The 20,282-nt window shown below is 37.8% G+C and overlaps 1 protein-coding gene across 1 annotated transcript in view; it reads left to right on the top strand.

The window, feature by feature from the left end:
- Window positions 1-20,282, top strand: part of TTLL7 (tubulin tyrosine ligase like 7) — a 174,862-nt gene that overhangs the window by 148,038 nt on the left and 6,542 nt on the right. The window contains exon 20 of the mRNA XM_056123661.1: window positions 937-1,110. Coding sequence (XP_055979636.1) covers window positions 937-1,110 — 174 coding nt within the window. The remainder of the gene's footprint in view (window positions 1-936; window positions 1,111-20,282) is intronic.

The following is a 20,282-nucleotide window of genomic DNA, read 5'->3' on the forward strand; positions in this document are numbered from 1 at the left end:
TAATTATCATAACTCTTAAATTTGTGTAATTTTAAATTGATGTAGCTGAAATTAATGAGGGCTGACTTTATGTAATAATATATACTTTTTAAAAAATGATTCATTGGATCACCATGAGATACAGTAGAATATTACTTGTGAGGCATGTGTTCCACCACTGTACTACATCTTGTGCCCTAAAATTAAGGTTATCAAGGTAGTATGAAGTACTGCCTGCTTTAGAGTAAGTCAAAACATGCTAACGGAGATGGACACTACCTTCCGGGGTTCTATAAAACAGTACTTTGTAGAGCAGTTGAGATATATTACTTGTAGTGTATAGAACGTGTGTTCTAAGAATACAAAACATAATTTTATTTTAAAACTTTTTCAAAGGGGTGGTTATAATCCAGGGGATAACCTAAATTTTCCTATTTCAGAGAGGTCACATAATAAGGTATATCAACCTTTAGTCATGTTGTGGGATCATCATTAACATAATGGGTAAATATAACATCCTAAAAAGACAAAAATTCCTAGATGCCTAACTTTTGAGAACTTAGATGGAAAATACTAGTTCAAAATGTTTTAATAAATAATAAACAACTGTTTGAAAGGTGTTAGGTAGTCATTCTTTTAGCTCCCACAGAAGTATTTAGCAGCAAATTGTTTAAAAGCAAATGGTATTGAATTATGAATTGTGCTTTTTTTTAGTATAAGAATTAATTTCTAACCTTGTATTGATTTGTACCTTTCAACCATCTGTGTGACTTCAAAGGTGAACTGAAAGGACTGTGGGGAGTGTGTGTGTGTGTGTGTGTGTGTGTGTGTGTGTGTGTGTCTGTGTTTGTGTGTGTCTGTGTGTGTGTGTCTGCATGTACATGTCCTAGATAAGTGATTAAACTGATGGCCATTTTTAACAGCTACCTGAGGTAATATTTGTTTCCATGCCAACAGATCATCGTGGGAGAATATTTTCAATAAAAGTCAAGAAGTGGTGACTCCTTTGCAGCTTCAGTGTTGCCAGCGTCTGGTGGAGCTTTGTAAACAGTGCCTGCTAGTGGTTTACAAGTATGCAACTGAAACCCGAGGCTCAGTCTCTGGCACTGGTCCGGACTGGGGTAATTCCAGGTACTGGTTTACACTCCTAGACTCAGTGCATTTTATATAAAACAAAACAAAACAAAAACAAAAACAAAAACAAAACAAAAAACAAAAAATGCTACAGTGGAGATTGAAATTGAAAACTTTTTGCACGACCAAAGAAAAGCCGAAAAGTGAAAATTCATACATGCTAGCATCTACAACATATTTTTAATTTGTACAACCTTTACCTTTGAAGCACTGAAGGAGACCAGTAATCACAACCCAAAGGGAACAGTAAAAAGCATATGGAAATAAGATTATTCACTTTATGTATTTTTCTTTCTGTTACTGGTATTTGGCATATTGGGTACGCCACGGGGAGTTTGCCAGACTCTGCCGTGTGGGCAGGTTATATTTGGTAGCCTGCCAGTTTTTTCTTTCTAATGATAGACAAATAAGAGCATCTGAAACATAAATATTGCAGCATTTGAATAGAAATCTGATATATTTGAGAGAATACCATTAGTTTTCATTTTTCTTTTTTTAAACTGAATCACCTTGAGATAAAAAGTTATAAAGTTGTTCATGATTGGGTTTCAGTCATACAGCATTTCAACACCTGTCCCTTCAGTGTATATTTCCTACCACCAATGTCCTCTTCCACCCCACCCTATCTTCCTGCCCAGCCTGCTTCTATGGCAGGAGTTTTTCTTTCTTCTTCTCTATTTCTCCTCTCTCTCTCTCTCTCTCTCTCTCTCTCTCTCTCTCTCTCTCTCTCTCCCTCTCTCTCTCTCCTTTTGGCATCATGGTTTGCACAACAAGTACTGAAAGGTTAGCATGTTTGTCCCTTTACATACTTTCAGCACTCAGTTCTTATCCAGAGAGATCATTTTCAACTATCCTGTTGTAGTGGTCCCTAGTGATTCCTTCTCTACTCTATCCTAACTGCTCTCTGCCCCCACCACTTGTGGCAATCTTCCAACCATGGAGCAGTCCTCCTGTCTCTTGTTTCTACTGATCTTGGGTATTAGTCTCATATTGAGGTTTTATTTTTTTCCACATCCCACAAATGAAAGCAGTCATTCTGTGTTTGTCCTTCTCTTTCTGACTCATTTCACTCATGATACTCTCCGTATCCACACATTTATAAGTGAATTTCATGACTTATTTTTCCTAACAGCTGTATAGTATTCCATTCTGTAGATATATCATGTTTTCTTTATCTATTCATATGTTCTCAAGTACTCGGGTTGTTTCCAGATTCTGACTATTGTGAATTTTGCTGCAGTGAACATAGAAGTGCAGATGGCATTTCTGCTATGTGGTTTTGGGCCCCCAGGTATATTTCCCAAAGTGGTAAGTGGTCAAATGGTAGTTCAATTTCTATTTTTCTGAGGAATACCCATATTGTTTTCCAAAAATGCTGGACCAGTAGGCATTCTCACCACCTATAAATCAGAGTCCCCCACATCTGCACCAGGGCTTGTTTTTGTTCTTTTTGATGTATGCCAGTCTCTGTGCTGTGAGATATCTCATAGTTGTTTTTATTTGTATCTCCCTGATGATTAGCATTGCAGAGCATTTTTTCATGTGCCTTTCGATGCCACAAGTTTTATTCTTATTGTTTGATTCATCTCCACTATTCCATCACCAGAGAAAACTTTGGGACTTGAATTTTTAGATTTCACTTAAAAATTGAACTTTTATAAAATATAGGTCATTTTTCAAAAGCATGAAAAATAGTATTGTTTTTAAGATACCCAAATACACTGAGTAAGCAAGAATCATATTTTATCAGGTTCAAGATAATCATAGTTCCCATTAGAATAAAAGATGAAGTGGGGTCAGAGCAATAGTTCAGTGGGCAGGGTGCTTACTTGCATGCAACTAGCTCAGGTTTGATTCTGGCACCACATATGGTCCCCCTAAGACCTGTCATGAGTGATCTTGAGTGCAGAGCCATGTTTAATTCCTGAGAACAACCAAGTTTGGTTAAAAACAAAAAACAATCCAAGAAGAATAACAATTGAATGCTACTTATGCTTATGTATATATTTTGGTACTACTCACAAAGCAGAAAGTCAACCATGATTTTGCAAAAGTAATTGATAGTTAACAGATGATAGTGTTTAACAGATACGTAAATGAAGACTATGTAAACATTGTGGCGTGAACTCTGGAAAAAATTAGAAATTGTGAAAAATTAGAAAGTTATCTATTTATTTAAAATACTAACATGAGAAGTTTGAGAGATAGTATAAGGGTTAAGTTGGCCTAGAATGCAGCCAATTCATCTTCAGCTCCCAGCACTGAGTATGATCCCCTGACTACCACCTTGTGTGTCCCTATCATCCCCAAACCATCACCACCACACACACACATACACTCTATCACAACCACACACACACACACACACACACACACACACACACACACACACACACACACAAGAACAGTTTTGGAGCTGGGGAGATAGTACTGTGGGTAGATCACTTGCTTCCTATGTGGCCAACTTGGGTTTAATCCCCAACACCTTATTATGGTTTTCTGAGCACCACCAGTAGTGAGAAATAAACCCTAAGCACTACCTTCTGTAGCCCTCAAGCAAAATAAAGCATACAAAAATGAGTAAAATAAAGCTGCCTTATATACAAATGACAAATGAAATTTTTACAAATCTGCAAATTTTATACAAATACAAATGAAATTGCTGAATAACTTGAAAAACTTTTCTAAAAAATGTTGAGAATTTTATTTTAGTAATTATTGTCTTCAATTTTGTTATCAAGTTGTCAAAGTACCCTTAACCTGCTTTACGTTTCCTCTATAAACAAAATCTAATTGAACACATTAATGGCAGATGTAAAGTTAACCATGATATTTAAAATACATACATATCAGTTAAGTTATATGATTTTTATGGTTTTACTGAAGAAAATTACTGAACTAAAACTTACCTTTCATTTCTATAATTTAAAAGAATAATGGCCATTGATTTAATGATTCCACTCCTTTGTATCTAGTTCAAGAACACAAAAAGTCAATTAAGAAGATACACACACACACACACACACACACACACACACACACACACACACCCCCCGTGTTCATTGATCTGAAAACAGCCCAAATGGCTAACTAGAATTATGAGTGGATAAGGAAAATATGGTATATGTACACAATAGGATACTACTCAGCAATAAGAAAAGAGAGCTAGAGGGTGTCATGGTAAGCAAAATAAGTCAGAAGAATAACAAATACTAGATGATCTCACTCATATGGACACATAAAGAAAGAAAAGTAATAGAAAAATGGCTAATGAAAACAAATCCTTAGATCCTGAAACAGCTGACATTTTCAAGGAGGGCAGGGGTGAGGTGGTGAGGGAGGGATTGGGCAAGAAGGGTCGTAGAGACACTGGTGGAGGAATATTGATTGGCTGGCACTTTGATGGTGGGTGTGGTGCAGTAACATTGTATGCCTAAAGCATAAATATTAGCACTAAAACAAACCTATATTGCCTCAGTAATAATAATGATGAAATAGACTATCAGCAACATATTTAAGTTTATAAATGAAGAGGCTTCTCTTTAAGAAGTTGCACTCTGAGAGTATGATCAGGAAGCTCACAGTTCTAAGTTAGGAAGGATCGTTTCAGACTGTTTAGTGTCATTTTTATAATTTTGTGTTTTGTTACAATCTTTTTTGTTACATAATCTTATAACTTCTGTAGGCAAGCAAAATAGGATATCTTTTTGTTGTTATTTTTGTTTTGGTCCAGCTGAGATATGAGCTTCTTTGCTTTTTCTAAAATTTATTTTTATTGAATAATCATGAGACACAGAATTACAAAGCTGTTCATGGCCGGGTTTCACTCATAAACCTGATACCCATCCAACACCCATCCCCCCAACAGTTTATATTTCCCACCACGCCAATGTCCCCAATTTTCCTCCTGCTACCCTCCCCCCAGCCTGTCTCTATGACAGGAACTTTCATGTTTCTCTCTCTCTCTCTCTCTCTCTCTCTCTCTCTCTCTCTCTCTCTCTCACACACACACACACACACACACACACACACATCCCCTTTTGATTAGTGGTTTGCAATTGCAATACAGGTACTGAGAGGTTATCATGTTTGTTCCTTTACCTACTTTCAGCACACAGTTCTTATCCAGAGTGGTCATTTCCAACTATCTTTGTCATAGTGGTTCCTTTTCTGTCCCAACTGCCTTCCCCCCAGCCCTTGAAGCAGGCTTCCAAGCTTGGACTGATCTTCCTGGCCCTTGTTTCTACTGTTCTTCAGTATTAGTCTTATATTATGTTTTTTTTATGTCCCACAAATGAGTCCAATCATTCTGTGTCTGTCCCTCTCCTTCTGATGCATTTAACTCAGCATGATACTCTCCATGTCCCTTTATTTATAAGCGAATTTCATAACTCCATTTTTCCTAACAGCTGCCTAGTATTCCATTGTGTAGAAGTACCATGGTTTCTTTAACCAATCATCTGTTCTTGGGTACTTGGGTTGTTCTCAGATTTGGCTGTTGTGAATAGTTCTTCATATAGAAGTGCAGATAGCATTTCTGTTGTGTGTTCTTGGTTCCCAGGGGTATATTCCCAGAAGTGGTATTGCTGGGTCATATGGAAGCTCAATTTCTAGCTTTTTGAGGAATACCCTTATTGTTTTCCAAAAAGGCTGGACCTGTTGACATTCCCACCAACAATAAAGAAGAGTTCCTTTCTCCCAGCATCCATTCCAGCATGGTTGTTCTTATTCTTTTTGACGTGTGCCAGTCTCTGTTGGGTGAGTTGATATCTCACTGTTGTTTTGACTTGCATCTCCCTGATGATTTGTGATGCAGAGCATTTTTTCATTTGTGTTTTAGCTAATTGGATTTCTTCTTTGAGGAAGTTTCTATTCAATTCTCCTCCCCAATTTTTGATAGGGTTGGATGTTTTCTCCTTGTAAAGTTCTACCAGTGTCCTGTATAACATTAATATTAACCCTTTATCAGATGGGTATTGGGAAATAATTTTTCCCAGTCTTTGTGCTGTCTTTGTAAAATGCAGAAGCTTCTTACTTTAATGTAGGCCCATTTGTTAATTTTTTGCTTCCACTTGATTGGTCAGTGGTGTTTCATCCTTGAAGATTCCTTTAGCTTCAATATCATGGAGGGTTCTGCCCACATTTTCTTTCATGTATCTTAAGGATTCAGGTCTGATATTGAGGGCTTTAATCCATTTTGATCTGACTATGTGCCTGATGTTAGTTTATTTTGCATGAAACTGTCCAGTTTTCCCAGCACCACTTGTTGAGGAGGCTTTCTTTGTTCCACTTCACATTTCTTGCTCCTTTACAAAAGAGTAGGTGATCATATATCTGAGGGTCGATGTCCAGATATTCAACTCTATTCCATTGATCTGCAGCTCTGTCTTTATTCAAATATCATGCTATTTTGATTACTACTGCTTTGTAGTACAGTTTGAAGTTGGGCAAGGTGATGCCTCCCACCTTCTTTTCCCTAAGGATTTCTTTAGCTGTTCCTGATGGTTTATTTGAATTTCATATGAATTTCAACTGTGTTTTGTCTATTTCTTTGAAAAATGTCATGGGTATCCTTATAGAGACTGCATTGATTTGTATAATGCTTTGAGGAGTATTGCAATTTTGACAATGTTAATACTCCCAATCCATGAGCAGGGAATGTGTTTCCATTTCCTTGTGTCCTCTTATAATTTCTTGAAGTAGTGTTTTGTTTAATATTTATTTAATAATATTAAATAAATTTAATATTTATTTAATAATTTTCCGGATACCTTAAATATCCTTAAATATCCAACCCACACGGCAGAGCCTGGCAAGCTATCCGTGATCTATGCCAAATAGACCAAATTGATATGCCAAATCCAGTAATAAATGGATCTCATTCCCCTAGCCCTGATTATGCAGAGTCGAGAAGGATATGGAAGGAGAAGCTGATAAAACACCAAGGCAGACATGGGCTGCCAAAACGCAGAAAAACAAAAATGATTGTCTGTACTTTTAATGCTCGTACGCTGGCATCTGCTGCATCCATTGAAGACCTTATGGTACAAGCACGAAAGATCAAGTACGACATCATTGGTCTGACCGAAACGAGAAGACATCAATCCCATCATGCTGTTTTCGACACTGGAGAAGAACTGTTCCTTGGAACATGTGATAAAAGAGGCGTCGGTGGTGTCGGTATCCTTGTCAACACAAACTTAGTCACAAGCATTGATTCATTTGAATGCCTAACAACCCGAATCGGACGATTACACTTGAATAAATGTGGCTCACTACCGGCAGTTTCTATCTTTGTTGTCTACGCACCAACATCCAGTTATGGTGAAAAAGAAACTGAGAAATTCTACATGGAGCTGGAGAAATTCTATAAAGAAGATCACACCTTCTACAAGATCATTGTTGGTGATTTTAATGCCAAGATAGGACCAAGAAGATCAGTCGATGAACTCCACATCGGAACCCATGGCCTGGAATGGAACGAACAAGGTGACAGACTATCTGAGTTCATCATGTCAACCAAAACCTTCCATGGTAACTCACAATTCCAAAAGGCTGAATCTAAACGTTGGACATGGGAGTCTCCCGATGGACGGTTCCACAATGAAATAGACCACATCATATTCAATCGGCGGTTTTGCCTAACCGATGTTGCTGTTGTCCCAAAATTCCAAACGGGATCAGACCACCGTCTTCTTCGTGCAAAATTCTACCTCACAGAACGAGGAGAAAAGAATGCAAGGTTTAAGAAGACTCCCAGAACAACCACCAACTGGGAACTCTTTGGCTCTGTTGCAGCAACATGGGAAGATGCCGTCATTGACAACATTGATGAGGAATACGATCGAATGATTCAGCACCTCCATGATTGTGCAAGGAATGCCAAGAGAGAGATAACCACAAAAAACCGTCTTTCTTCGAACACTCTTGAACTTATTCGCCAACGTGGCGTGGCACGTGCCTCAGGCAACCACAAGCAAATGTCCGAACTGGCAAAACAGTGCAGAAAAGCCATCAAGGATGACCTCAAAAACAGGAGAGCAGCAGTACTGGTAGATGCAGCAGAAGCTGGGAAAAACATTCGTAATGCCCGCCTGTCCTTCACCAACTACAAAACCAAGATGACTGCCCTCCGACATCATGATGGATCTATCACATCTTCCAGAAGGGCAATGGAGAAGATTATTCATGAATTCTACTCAGATCTCTTTAATAGCCACATCCACTTGCCCACATACCACATACCACATGATGGATATGTCGTTCCCAATGTTCTCCCTTCCGAAATCCAACATGCCATCTCGTCGGTAAAGAAACAAAAAGCACCTGGCCCAGACAAGATCAGACCTGAACACCTGAAGAACTTACCATCAGTACTCATCAATACATTAGCTCGACTCTTCACACGCTACCTGTCTGAATGCAAGGTTCCATCCCAATGGAAAACCAGCAAGACTGTACTACTATACAAGAAAGGAGACATCCACGACATTGGCAACTATCGCCCAATCTGCCTATTGTCTGTCATCTACAAACTATTCACTCGAGTCATCCTGAATAGGATTAGCAGAACACTAGATGAAGGACAACCATGTGAACAAGCTGGATTCCAAAAAGGATTCAGTACCATCGACCATATCCACACAATAACCAAGCTCATTGAGGTATCTCGGGAGTTCAAGATGCCGCTCTGTCTAACGTTCATTGATTTAAAGAAGGCCTTTGATTCTGTTGAGACGGAAGCGGTCATGGAAGCCCTAGCCAATCAGGGCGTACAAACTCAATACATCAGGATCCTTCGTGAGCTCTATTGCGGATTCACTACCAAGATCTCACCATTCTACAAAGAAGTAATCATCCACATCAAGAGAGGGGTTCGGCAGGGTGATACCATTTCACCAAAACTCTTCAGTGCCACCCTCGAGAACATCATGCGACGACTAGAATGGGAAAACATGGGAGTGAAGATAGATGGTCGGCAACTACACCACCTCCGCTTTGCTGATGACATCGTTCTAATAACACCAAACATCAGCCAAGCAGCACAAATGCTTGCGGACTTTGACCGTGAGTGTGGAAAGGTTGGACTACAGCTGAATCTTACGAAGACAATGTTTATGAGAAACAGCCTTGTTCCTGAAGCTCCATTCGCTCTCAACGGAACCACCATCTCCGAATGCAACAGTTATATATACTTAGGTCGAGAAATCAACATGATGAATGACCTGGCACCTGAGTTACGCAGGAGGAAGAGAGCGGCTTGGAATGCCTTCAAGAGCATTGAAGAAATAACTAAAAGGACAAAGAACCTCCAACTACGAGCACATCTCTTTGATTCCACTATTCTTCCTGCATTAACATATGCCTCAGAGACCTGGACCCTACGAAAACAGGATGAGAACACTATTCGGGTCTCTCAAAGAGGAATCGAAAGAACTATGCTTGGAATATCACGATTCACTCAAATGAGAGATAGAATCCGGAGTTCTGATCTTCGTCAACGCTCAAGAATCAGAGACGCTGTCTCATTTGCCAAGACATCAAAAATCAGATGGGCTGGACATGTAATGAGGTTTACAGACAACCGCTGGACTAGAGCCATTACTGATTGGATTCCACGAGACATCAAAAGATCACGTGGACGCCCACCTATAAGATGGTCAGACTTCTTCGTCAAGACCCTAAATGATCGGTTTGAGGCTCTACATGTTCCTAAAACGAACAGATACCATTGGGCTACGCTAGCACGCAACCGTGATGAATGGAGACGTTACTGGCACCCGCTCGAATAAATCGATGAATAACTGGGATTAAGTGATTAAGTGATTAAGTGTTTTGTAGTGTTTTTTATATAGATCCTTCACCTCTTTAGTAAAGTTTATTCTGTGGAACCTGATTTCTGAGGCATGATTGTGAACGGGATTTTTTTTCTAATATCTTCCTTTTCTTTTACTATTTGCATATAGTAAAGCCATGGAATTTTGGGTATTGATTTTGTAACTTGCCACTTTACTAAACAAGTCCATTTTTTTCCAGGAGATTTTTTGTAGATTCTTTGGGATTTTCTAAGTATAATATCAAGTCATCTGCAAATAGTGAAAGCTTGGCCTCTTCATTTCCTATCTGGATTCCCTTGATATTTTTTTTCCCTAATTGCTATGGCAAGTACTTCCAGTACTATATTGAATAGGAGTGGTGAGAGTGGGCAACCTTGTCTTGTGCGTGACATTAGGGGAAAGGTTTTAGCTTTTTCCCATTGAAAATAATGCTTGCTGTGGGCTTGTTGTTGATAGCTTTGACTATATTGAGGAAAGTTCCTTAAGCTCCCAATTTGTTGAGAGTTATTATCATGCATGGGTGCTGGATTTCGTCAAATGCTTTCTTTGCATCTATTAATATAATCATATGGATTTTTATTTTCTTTTATTGATATGAAGTATTATGTTGATTGACTTGCAAATGATAAACCACCCTGGCATCCCTGGAATAAATCCTACTTGTTCATGGTGTGTATGATCTTTTTGATGAGTCATTGGATTTTATTTGCAAATATTTTGTTGAGGATCTGAATCTTGTGTTATCAAAGATTTCAGTCTTTAATTTTTTGTGTGTGTGTGTCTCTGGCTCTGAGGGTGATATTTTCCTCAGAGAAACCGGGAGTATTTTTGTTTCTTCAATTTTCTGGAAAAACTTGAAAAGAGGCAGCAGGTCCTCTTTAAAAGGCCTGAAGGAATTCACTAGTTAATTCTAAGAGTGTGAATTCTTCCTGATGTAGAGATTCCTTGATCATTAAGAAATGATTTCACCATCTCTCATAACCTCTTTCAGCCTGAAGTCTATGTGATCTGACAGTAGTTTGTCCACCTCCACTTTCTTGAAGGGGCTGTTTTCTTGAAGAATTGTTTTCCAGCCTTTAACTCTGAGTCTGTGTTTGCTTTGATAGTTGAGATGTGTTTCTTGAAAGCAGCAGAGTTTTGGGTTCTATTTTTGAATCCATCCTGCCACTCTGTGCCACTTGATCGGTGCATTTAGTCCATTGACATTAAGAGAGATTGTTGTGATGGGGATTTGTGCCATCTTTATGTAGGCATTTGATGTGCTTGAAGGGCTTATATTAAAGTATCCCATTTAGTTCTTGGTGTTGAGTCTATGAAGTTCCTGAGTTGTTGTTTATCTGTATAGTTGTGTATTATTCCTTCAAATCTGAATAAAAGTCTAGATGGGTACGTTTTTTTTTTTTTGGTGAGGCATTTATTTTATTGTTTATTCACTATATTCCATCACTGTTTTCAGGCCTGGAGGGTTTCATCTGAGAAGTCTGCTGTGAATCTTAAGGATGTGCTTTTATACGCAATTTCCCCCTTTGATCTTGCTGCTTTTTTAAAAAATTTTTTTAAAATTTTTATTAATGAGACACCATGAGGTACAATTGTAGACTTACAAATTTTTGTGCTTGGGTTTCGGTTATACAATGATCAAATACCTATCCCTCCACCAGTACCCATTTCCCACCAAAACGGATCTCAGTATCCCTCCCACCCCCCATCCCCCCATCCCACCCTGCCTCTGTGGCAGAGCTTTCCCTTTTGTTCTCTCTCTCTCTCTCTCCTTTTGGATGTTGTGGTTTGCAAAAGAGGCATTGAGTGGCAATCATGTTTGGTCTATAGTCTACTTTCAGCATGCTTCTCCCATCCTGGGAAGATCTTCCCAAAACCCTTTATTTGGTGCTCCCTTCTCTAACTGAGCTCCCTTTTCCCCTAGCATGTGTGGCTGGACTCTAAGCCATGGAGCAAAATTCCTGGTACTAATCTCGGCTATTCTTGGGTGTTGTCTCCTATTTTGTTACTTTATGTTCCCCGGATGAATGCAGTCTTTCTATGTCTATCCCTCTCTTTCTGACTCATTTCGCTTAACATGATACATTCCATGTAGTACCACTTGTATGTGACTTTCATGACTTCATCTTTTCTAACAGCTACATAGTACTCCATTGTGTAAATGTGCCAAAGTTTCTTTAACCAGTAGAAGAATGTGTATTTTTTCTTTTTGGGGTATAAAGCCCTGTATAGGTCTATAAGCCCTTTCTCTTCTATTTCTTCTTTCAAAGCCAATGATTCCTTCTTGAATTTTGTTCTTGTTGATCTATCCAGAGGCGATAAGGCAATGTTGAAGTCTCCAACTACTTTTGTGTTGCTAGCAGTGTCCTCCTGAAAATCTGTTAGCAGTTTTAAGTATTTAGCTGTTCCCTCATTATGTGTGTATACATTTAAGAGTGTGATTTCTTCCTGTTGTGTACGTATCCCTTGATGAAGAGAAAATAGCCTTCGCTGTCCCTTCTTATCTTTTTCAATGTGAAATTAACGTTGTTGGATACTAGTATGGCCACACCAGCATTTCTGAAGGAGCTGTTTGCTTGTAGGATTGTTTTCCATCCTTTCACTTTGAGTCTGTGTTCGCTCTGACTGTTGAGATGAATTTCTTGTAGGCAGCAGAATGTTGGGTTCTGTCTCTGTATTCATTTTGCCACACTGTGTCTCTTAATTGGTGAATTTAGACCATTGACATTGAGAGAGATTACTGTTATGGGGTTTTGTGTCATCTTTTTGTAACGGTGTGTTGTGGCTATAGGGTTTGTCTTGTCTTATAGTAGCCCCTTTAGCCCTTGTTTTAGGTTTGGTTTTGAGTCTATGAAGTTCCTGAGCTGCTGTTTATCTAGAAAATAGTGTTCCGTTCCTTCGATTTTGAGTGAGAGTTTAGCCAGATAGAGTATTCTTGGTGAAGCATTCATTTCAGTGAGTTTTTTCACTATATCTCGCCATTGCTTTCGGGCTTGGAGGGTTTCCTCTGATAGGTCTGCTGTGAATCTAATGGGAGCTCCTTTGTATGTCATTTCCTTCTTTGACCTTGCTGCTTGCAGTATTGTGTCTCTATCGGCAGCATCAATCATTCTAACTGTGCTATGTCTTGGAGTGTTTTTGTTAGGGTCTCTTTTAGCTGGCACCCTTTGGGCTCTTTGAATGTGAATGGCTGTGTTGTCGAGCTCTGGGAATTTTTCTGTGATGATTTGTTTAACCGTGGCTTTTTCATTGGGATTGTTTCCCTTAGCTTCTGGTAGTCCAATGATTCTAATGTTGTTTCTCTTGGAATCATCTCCTAGGACTCTGATTCTCTCTAGAGCTATTTTGAGGTCCCTTGCCACTGTTTGTTTTTGCCTGTTGGCTTGATGGAGTTGATCTTTCAGCTCACTGATTCTTTCCTCAGCTGTGGTCATTCTACTTTTGAGGGCACATACTGAGTTTTTGCTAGTTTTTGTTAGTTCGTCTACAGAATCTTTAATTCATGACGTTTCTGTGTGGAGCTTTCCAATTTCTGCTCTCATTTCTTCCTGTATTTTCTCGATTGCCCGATCCATTGTTTCTTTCATATCCTCCTTCAATTTACTGGATATCTGTCTGACTGTTTCATTGAGTTGATTGAACATGTTCATGACTTCTTATCTGAATTGTCAGAGAGGTCCCTTAGGTGAGCAACACCTACCAAGGCTTCTGGACTCTTTTCATTGCCCTCCCCTTGTGGTGGGGATCTACATTGTTTCTTCATGTTGGTGTGTAGGTGTGGGGGACTAGATTTCTTGGTATGAGTAAACTACTTGCGGCCGCATGAGTGCTCGCCTGCTGATAATTAGGCCACGTCCACTTTACAGAAGCCATGCCCACTTCTAAAGCGGCCACACTCCCACGGGAACCTTGTGTGTGTGTGGGGGGGGGGGAATAAAGACTGGGTGGGGGAGAAGACCAGCTCAGCTTGGGTGACAAAAAGGAAGAGGCAGAGGCTCAGAGCTGCTTTGTCTCCCAACATCCGAGAGGACGCCTGGGGCCTTGCAGGGAGAAATCCAAGTCCCGGGTTTGAGAAGCAGTGGATAAGCTGACCTGGGTGGGGAGAAGACCAGCTCAGCTTGGGGGACAAAAAGGAAGAGAGCTGATCTTGCTGCTTTTAATATTCTGTTTCTACCAGTTGTTTTCATAATTCTGATTAGGATGTGTCTGGGGTATTTTTATTTGAATTTCTTTCAGTTGGTATCCTTTGGTCCTCCTGGAGCTGGGTGCACGCACTTTTCAACTTCAGAACCTCTCTATAATGATAGTTTTGACAGTTAATTCTTCATCATGCTTTTCTTCCTGCCCCTCTGCTATTCCAGTGATTCTTATGTTGTTCTTTTTGACTTCATCCCGATATTCTCTTATCATCTTTTAGCTTATTTTGAATCTCTTTTCCATCTTCTGCTGTTGTCTGAAGATTCTCTGCACCTTATCTTGGAGCTTACTGATTCTGTCCTCAGCAACTGTTACTCTGCTGTTGAGACCTCCCACTGAGTTTTTCTTTTCACCCACTAGTTTTTTCAGATCCATCATTTCTGCTTGTACTTTCATTTGTATTTTCCTCATTTTTGCTCTCATATCCTCTTTTATTTTATTGATAGTGTGTTCCATTTTTTCTGTGAGCTCCTTATGCATCTTTAACAGTTCCGTTCTAAATTCCTTGTCAGAGAGGTTATATAGCTCATTCTACAGGTTTGGTCAACGGTGCTAGCTTCTTCACTCACTAAGCCTGATGGGTTTCTGCATTGCTTTACCATTGTGACCTTTGCAGCTTGGAATTGTTTCCTGCGTATTTTTATGTAGTTAGGGTCCTAAGTTAGGATATCTTTGTATGTGTAGGAGGAGTTACGGGGTGGTGAAGAAATGTGTGGCCTTGAAGCAGAGTGGCCACTCTTCATGGCTGTTTCCAGGGTATGGGTGGGTAGGGGAGAACCTGTTACAGAAGAGTATCTCCCCAGGGTTCGAAAGCCTGCTCTGACGCCACCACTCTGCTGGGCTGCAGATCCCTGTTTCTCAGATCGAGCCCACTCTCACTTTTCCTATCTTTGTTGTTTATATGTGAAAGCTATACCTTACAGTTGCTCCAGATCTTTCCATTTTTTTTCCTATTCTGGTTGTCATTAAATATTTGGTGTACTAGAACATTTGGCCTAGAATTAGAGGTACTAAACTAATTCTAGATGCTCAGAATGGCCCCAGTATTATGATTATAAGATATTTGGGAGGGGGGGTGTCTATGAACACATCTTTTCTTTGAAAGTTGAGAACTATTTGTGAGCCTGACAGAAGATTGTGAAATGTAACTTTATTCCTGAGAAACACTATATTTACAGGGTATGGTGGAAGATATATGCCTCAGTTGTTTTTTTCTAATACTGAGTTTCACCATTTAATGCTTCTTTTTAGTCAGATAAACCCCAAATTTCCACTTACAAATTTCCCTGTATAGTTCTGATAGTGTTAGCGGGGGGAAAAAAAAATTGCATCCTTTCTTTAGATAGACAGATCAAAAGGATAAAAGGGGCTAAGGTGGTTCCTTCTTTTAAACCTGTAAATCAGTTAACTCACTTCTAGTAAGAAACCAGAACAATCACCCTGGTGAAAGTTCATTAATATCGAAACTAAGGAAAGATAACAATTTCCTCCCAATAATTTGATATTAAACCCAAGTTAATGAGCCATTACTTTAAAATTAGGGAAAAATTGGCCATATCTTTTTTTTCTTTGTACACTGATTTCCTAAGGCATTTTACTTTACTTGTAGAAGTCACTGGATTTTATATTTATTAATACATTGATAAATTTCATTTAAGACACATACCCAGTGAAATTTGTAAACATAAATTATAAAAATATATACATAAAAAGATACCTAAATGTGATATATATAGAAACACTTTATCAGAAGAAATAATAACTTATGCATAACATTAGAAGAAACTAGAAATAAAATGGTTATGGTCCATATTTATTTATTTATGTGTTTATTTACTAGTTGGGGGCCACATGCAGCTGTGCTCAGAGTTTATTCCTGGCTCTGCACTCAGGAATCACTCCTAACATTGCTCTGGGGATCAGATGGTGTGCCAGGGATCAAACTCAAGTCGGCCACATATAAGTCAAGAACCTTATCTTCTATATTATCACTCCAGCCCCCCATGGGCCATATTTACATCTAGCAGTGGTCTTCAGGATATTTCTCTAGAGACTATAGTGTATGGTACCTATTATACAAAAGAGAATTGGCCTTCAACATTGTTGTCTCTGAAAAATAATTGATTTCAATTTTATATATGCCTATTTCTCAAAAATATTTTGACTCATAACTAAGCAAATAGAGCTGACAGATAGATACATGTGGTTTGTTACTTTATAAAAATAAAATATTCAAGATGCTGGGGTTTTCAAATTAGTTCAATATTTTACTATAACTAGGATTATCTTGGGGAAACTTTGGGATCTCCAAATATTTTCCAATCTCATCATCTCTATATGCCTATCTTTTATGTACTGAACTTCCATAAAAGATTATTTCATAAGGGGTTCCATGGCTTCAAATACTTTTAAAAACCACTGAGTTAGAACTTCTGCCTCTGGAAATGGAGTACTAGGTATTTGGAATAATCTGATGACAACTAGAAAACCTGGACAAAATATTCGAACAATTGCTTGAAGACGCCAAGAAGTTAATCAGGTACATTTTAGTAAGTACTTATTATTTCTGAGTAGTGCTTTTGACAGATTCATGAACCTACAAGGAAAACTATTAGGTGTTCAGGGTACACCAAAGATCAAGGTTTTGGTAATGATCCCTAGAAATACTATATTCTGAATATTGTGCAAAGCATTTGTGCACAGGTTGATAGAATTACAAGGGGAAAAGTACCCATTCACAACATAGAACAAACTTTACACTTAAAATTCTCAAAAAATATCAGATACAGAAAAATTGAATAGTATAATTAATAGACTTAGCTTTCATGTATTGTAGTAAACTCATTTCTTTAGAATACAAGTGATAAGAGAAAAAAATCAACATGCAGTGGAATAATAAAAATACTTACCAACTAATTTCAGAAAGTTGTATTAATAAGAGTTTTTTTTTTCAGATGGGTCCCATTTGGGGCCACTCCCAGCAGTGCTCCAGGCTTACTCCTGACTCTGTGCTCTTTCCTAGTGGGAAAGAAGGAGTTTGTCTCATAACAAACTTCTTATGAGAAGTGTGTTTCCTAAAACTATGGATATCAGTGTTTTTAATCTTTGACAATGAGATATTACCAAAAAGTGATTTTTTGGGTTAATGTTCAGCTAGTAAATTTTATATATTCTTAATAATATACATTTCTGCTACTTCATTTTCCTGTTTTTAGAATATTAGTCTCTGTTTGCAATTTCTAGTTTTCATTTATGACTAATATGCTTCCCATTTGTTGTGCATTGCAAATAAAATACCATGATTTTTGCCATTATTTTACTGTGTTTAGTTTTTGTTCAGGAGTTCTACATTGAAATACAAGCATGTTCTGTTTAAAAATACTCAAAAATACAGAATCAAAAACTAAATTATAGTCCACCCAAGAAAATATATTAAGCTGACATATAAATATTGCAAATAAAACTTGCAATATGTGGCGAAATCATCTGAATGCTTATAGACATGAGTATATGAGAGGAGGAAAGACAAAAGTAAATGAGCTAATTAGCCAAGATGAGAAGTGATAAATTGACATTAAAATAAACCCAACATGGATGTGAAGAATATCATGCTGAGTGGCTGAATGAAATGAGTCAGGAGAGGGACTGGTATAGAATAACTGCATTCACTTGTGGAATATATATATATATACATATATATATATATATATATATATAATGAGACAGTTATCCAAAGTGAGGGTAAACAGTGGCGAGGAGGACTGGTCAATGGTTGGAAGCTTGCCACAAGAATGTGTGTGGGGCAAAGGAGAATTAGAATAGAGAAGGGACCCACATGACAATGATAGTTGGAAATGATCATTTGGACAGGAACTGAGTGTTGAAAGGGATATTTCTAATAAGCTTATATTATCTGTATTGCAAACCATAAGACCCAAAATGGGGTTGGGGGGTGGGGGTGGGGGTGGAGAGAGAGAGAGAGAGAGAGAGAGAGAGAGAGAGAGAGAGAAGAGAAGAGAAGAGAAGAGAAGAGAAGAAAAGTGTCTGCCATGGTGGCAGGTGAAGTGAGTGAAGCGGGTGTGGAAGGTGGGAGGGAAACTGGGATCACTGATGGTGTAAAAAGTGCACCCCCGCCACAGAGGCGGGGGGGATGGGGGATGGGGGTGGGAGGGATATTATCCATGGTGGTGAAAAACGGGCACTGGTGGAGGGATGGGTATCTGATCATTGTATAATTGAAACCCAAGCACAAAAAAAATTGTAAATCTACAACTGTAAAATAAATAAATAAATAAATAAATAAATAAAAAAGTAAAAAAAAAAAAAAGTGCACCCCTGAAGGGACGGTTGTTGCAACATTATACAACTGAAATCAAATCATGAACAACTTCGTAAATGTGTTTATCATTGTGGTTCAATAAAAAACATTTTTTAAAATAAACCCAATGAGTACAGAAAAAGGGAGTAATAAAATGATAACAAAATTAATAAAAATCAGAATAAATATGGTCAACATGTCTATAAATGCATTTCTTAAAAAAGCTAATAAAATTAAAGTGGAAAAACCTATTAGATGACAAAAATAGCTAATATCAAAACAAACAGAAGATATCCTATAGGTTCTATCTATAAGCATTAAAGTTTTTATTAAAACCTATGAAAACTTTCGTGGTAATAAGTTTGTTTATTAAACAAAATCCTGAAGAACACAATATTATCAAAACTGACAAAAGAAGATATACAAACATTTAGCAATACTAAGTAGTGAAACAATTGAATTAATAATTAAAAGTCTCCCAGAAAATAAAATAAAGCCTCCAGGTTATTGTTTATTCTACCCAGTGCTGGACTGGAGCGATAGCACAGTAGTTAGAGTGTTTGCCTTGCACGCTGCCGATCAGGGCCGACCCGGGTTCGATTCCTCCTCCCCTCTTGGAGAGACTGGCAAGCTACCAAGAGTAAAGCGCCTGCATGGCAAAGCCTGGCAAGCTACCCGTGATGTATTCGATATGCCAAAAACAGTAACAACAAGTCTCACAATAGAGACGTTACTGGTGCCTGCTCAATCAAATGTGTTTATCATTGTGCAAATCTATGAACAATGGGCAAATCGATGAATGGGCAAATCGATGAACAATGGGAGGACAATGCTACAGCGCTACTACCCAGTGCTGTTAGTTCATCTAGAACACAAAGAGGGAAAAACCTTGAGTTTGTTTTATGAGGCTCCTTAAAACTGATACTATGATAGTACATCATAGTGAAAGATAATGACAAATATCACTCGTAAAATTAGATGCAAAAAATATAAATAAAATATTATAAAATGAACCCATAAACTTTAAACTTGATCTTATATCATGCCAAATGATCACGATCACGATCACGACCATCCTGTTGTTCGTCGATTGCCTCGAGCAGGCCCCAGTAATGTCTCCTTTGTTCTAGCCATGAGATTTTTAAAAATCAAATGAAAGTTGCATAATAATTGAATAAAAATAGTTTCATATTTTTAAAAGCTAACAATAAGTCAATTGATAGAATTTTATATACTCATGTTTTTAAAAATTCATAGCAAATTTGAAAGCAAAAGAAAAATTTCTTAACAAAGAATAAATACCCAAAAATCTATAACAAATATACCTAATGATAAAATGTTGAAGACTTTCCCTTTTAAACAGTAAATAGCACAAGATTACCTGTATTATCACTTCTATTTGGTATTGAAGTGAACCTGGTTGGTTAATGATAAAAGGTTTAAATATAAAAGGCATTAGTTTTGAAAGAAAGAACTAAAACTTTATATACTCTCAGATATAATTTTGTTCCTAGATATCTAAATATATATGTATAAGTATATATATACTGTTCTGTAAATAGTAATTTTTATGAACTCAGTATTGAGAATTTAAAAAAATATTTTTTCAATGTCAACAAAAATAATTAGGGTATGAAACTTTAGGTGCTTGTTGTAACATCAAAAATAATTGTTAGGAATGAAAATAATAAAATATGTAAAAAAAGGTAGGTAATGAAAGATATTCCTTATTTATCACTGGAATCAGTGTTATCAATATGTCGGTATGTATTTTCTAATGGTGCTATATCTATAAATACATGTAATCCTAACATAAA

This window comes from Sorex fumeus, unplaced genomic scaffold (genome assembly GCF_029834395.1).
Source record: "Sorex fumeus unplaced genomic scaffold, SorFum_2.1 ptg000047l, whole genome shotgun sequence".
Taxonomy (NCBI): domain Eukaryota; kingdom Metazoa; phylum Chordata; class Mammalia; order Eulipotyphla; family Soricidae; genus Sorex; species Sorex fumeus.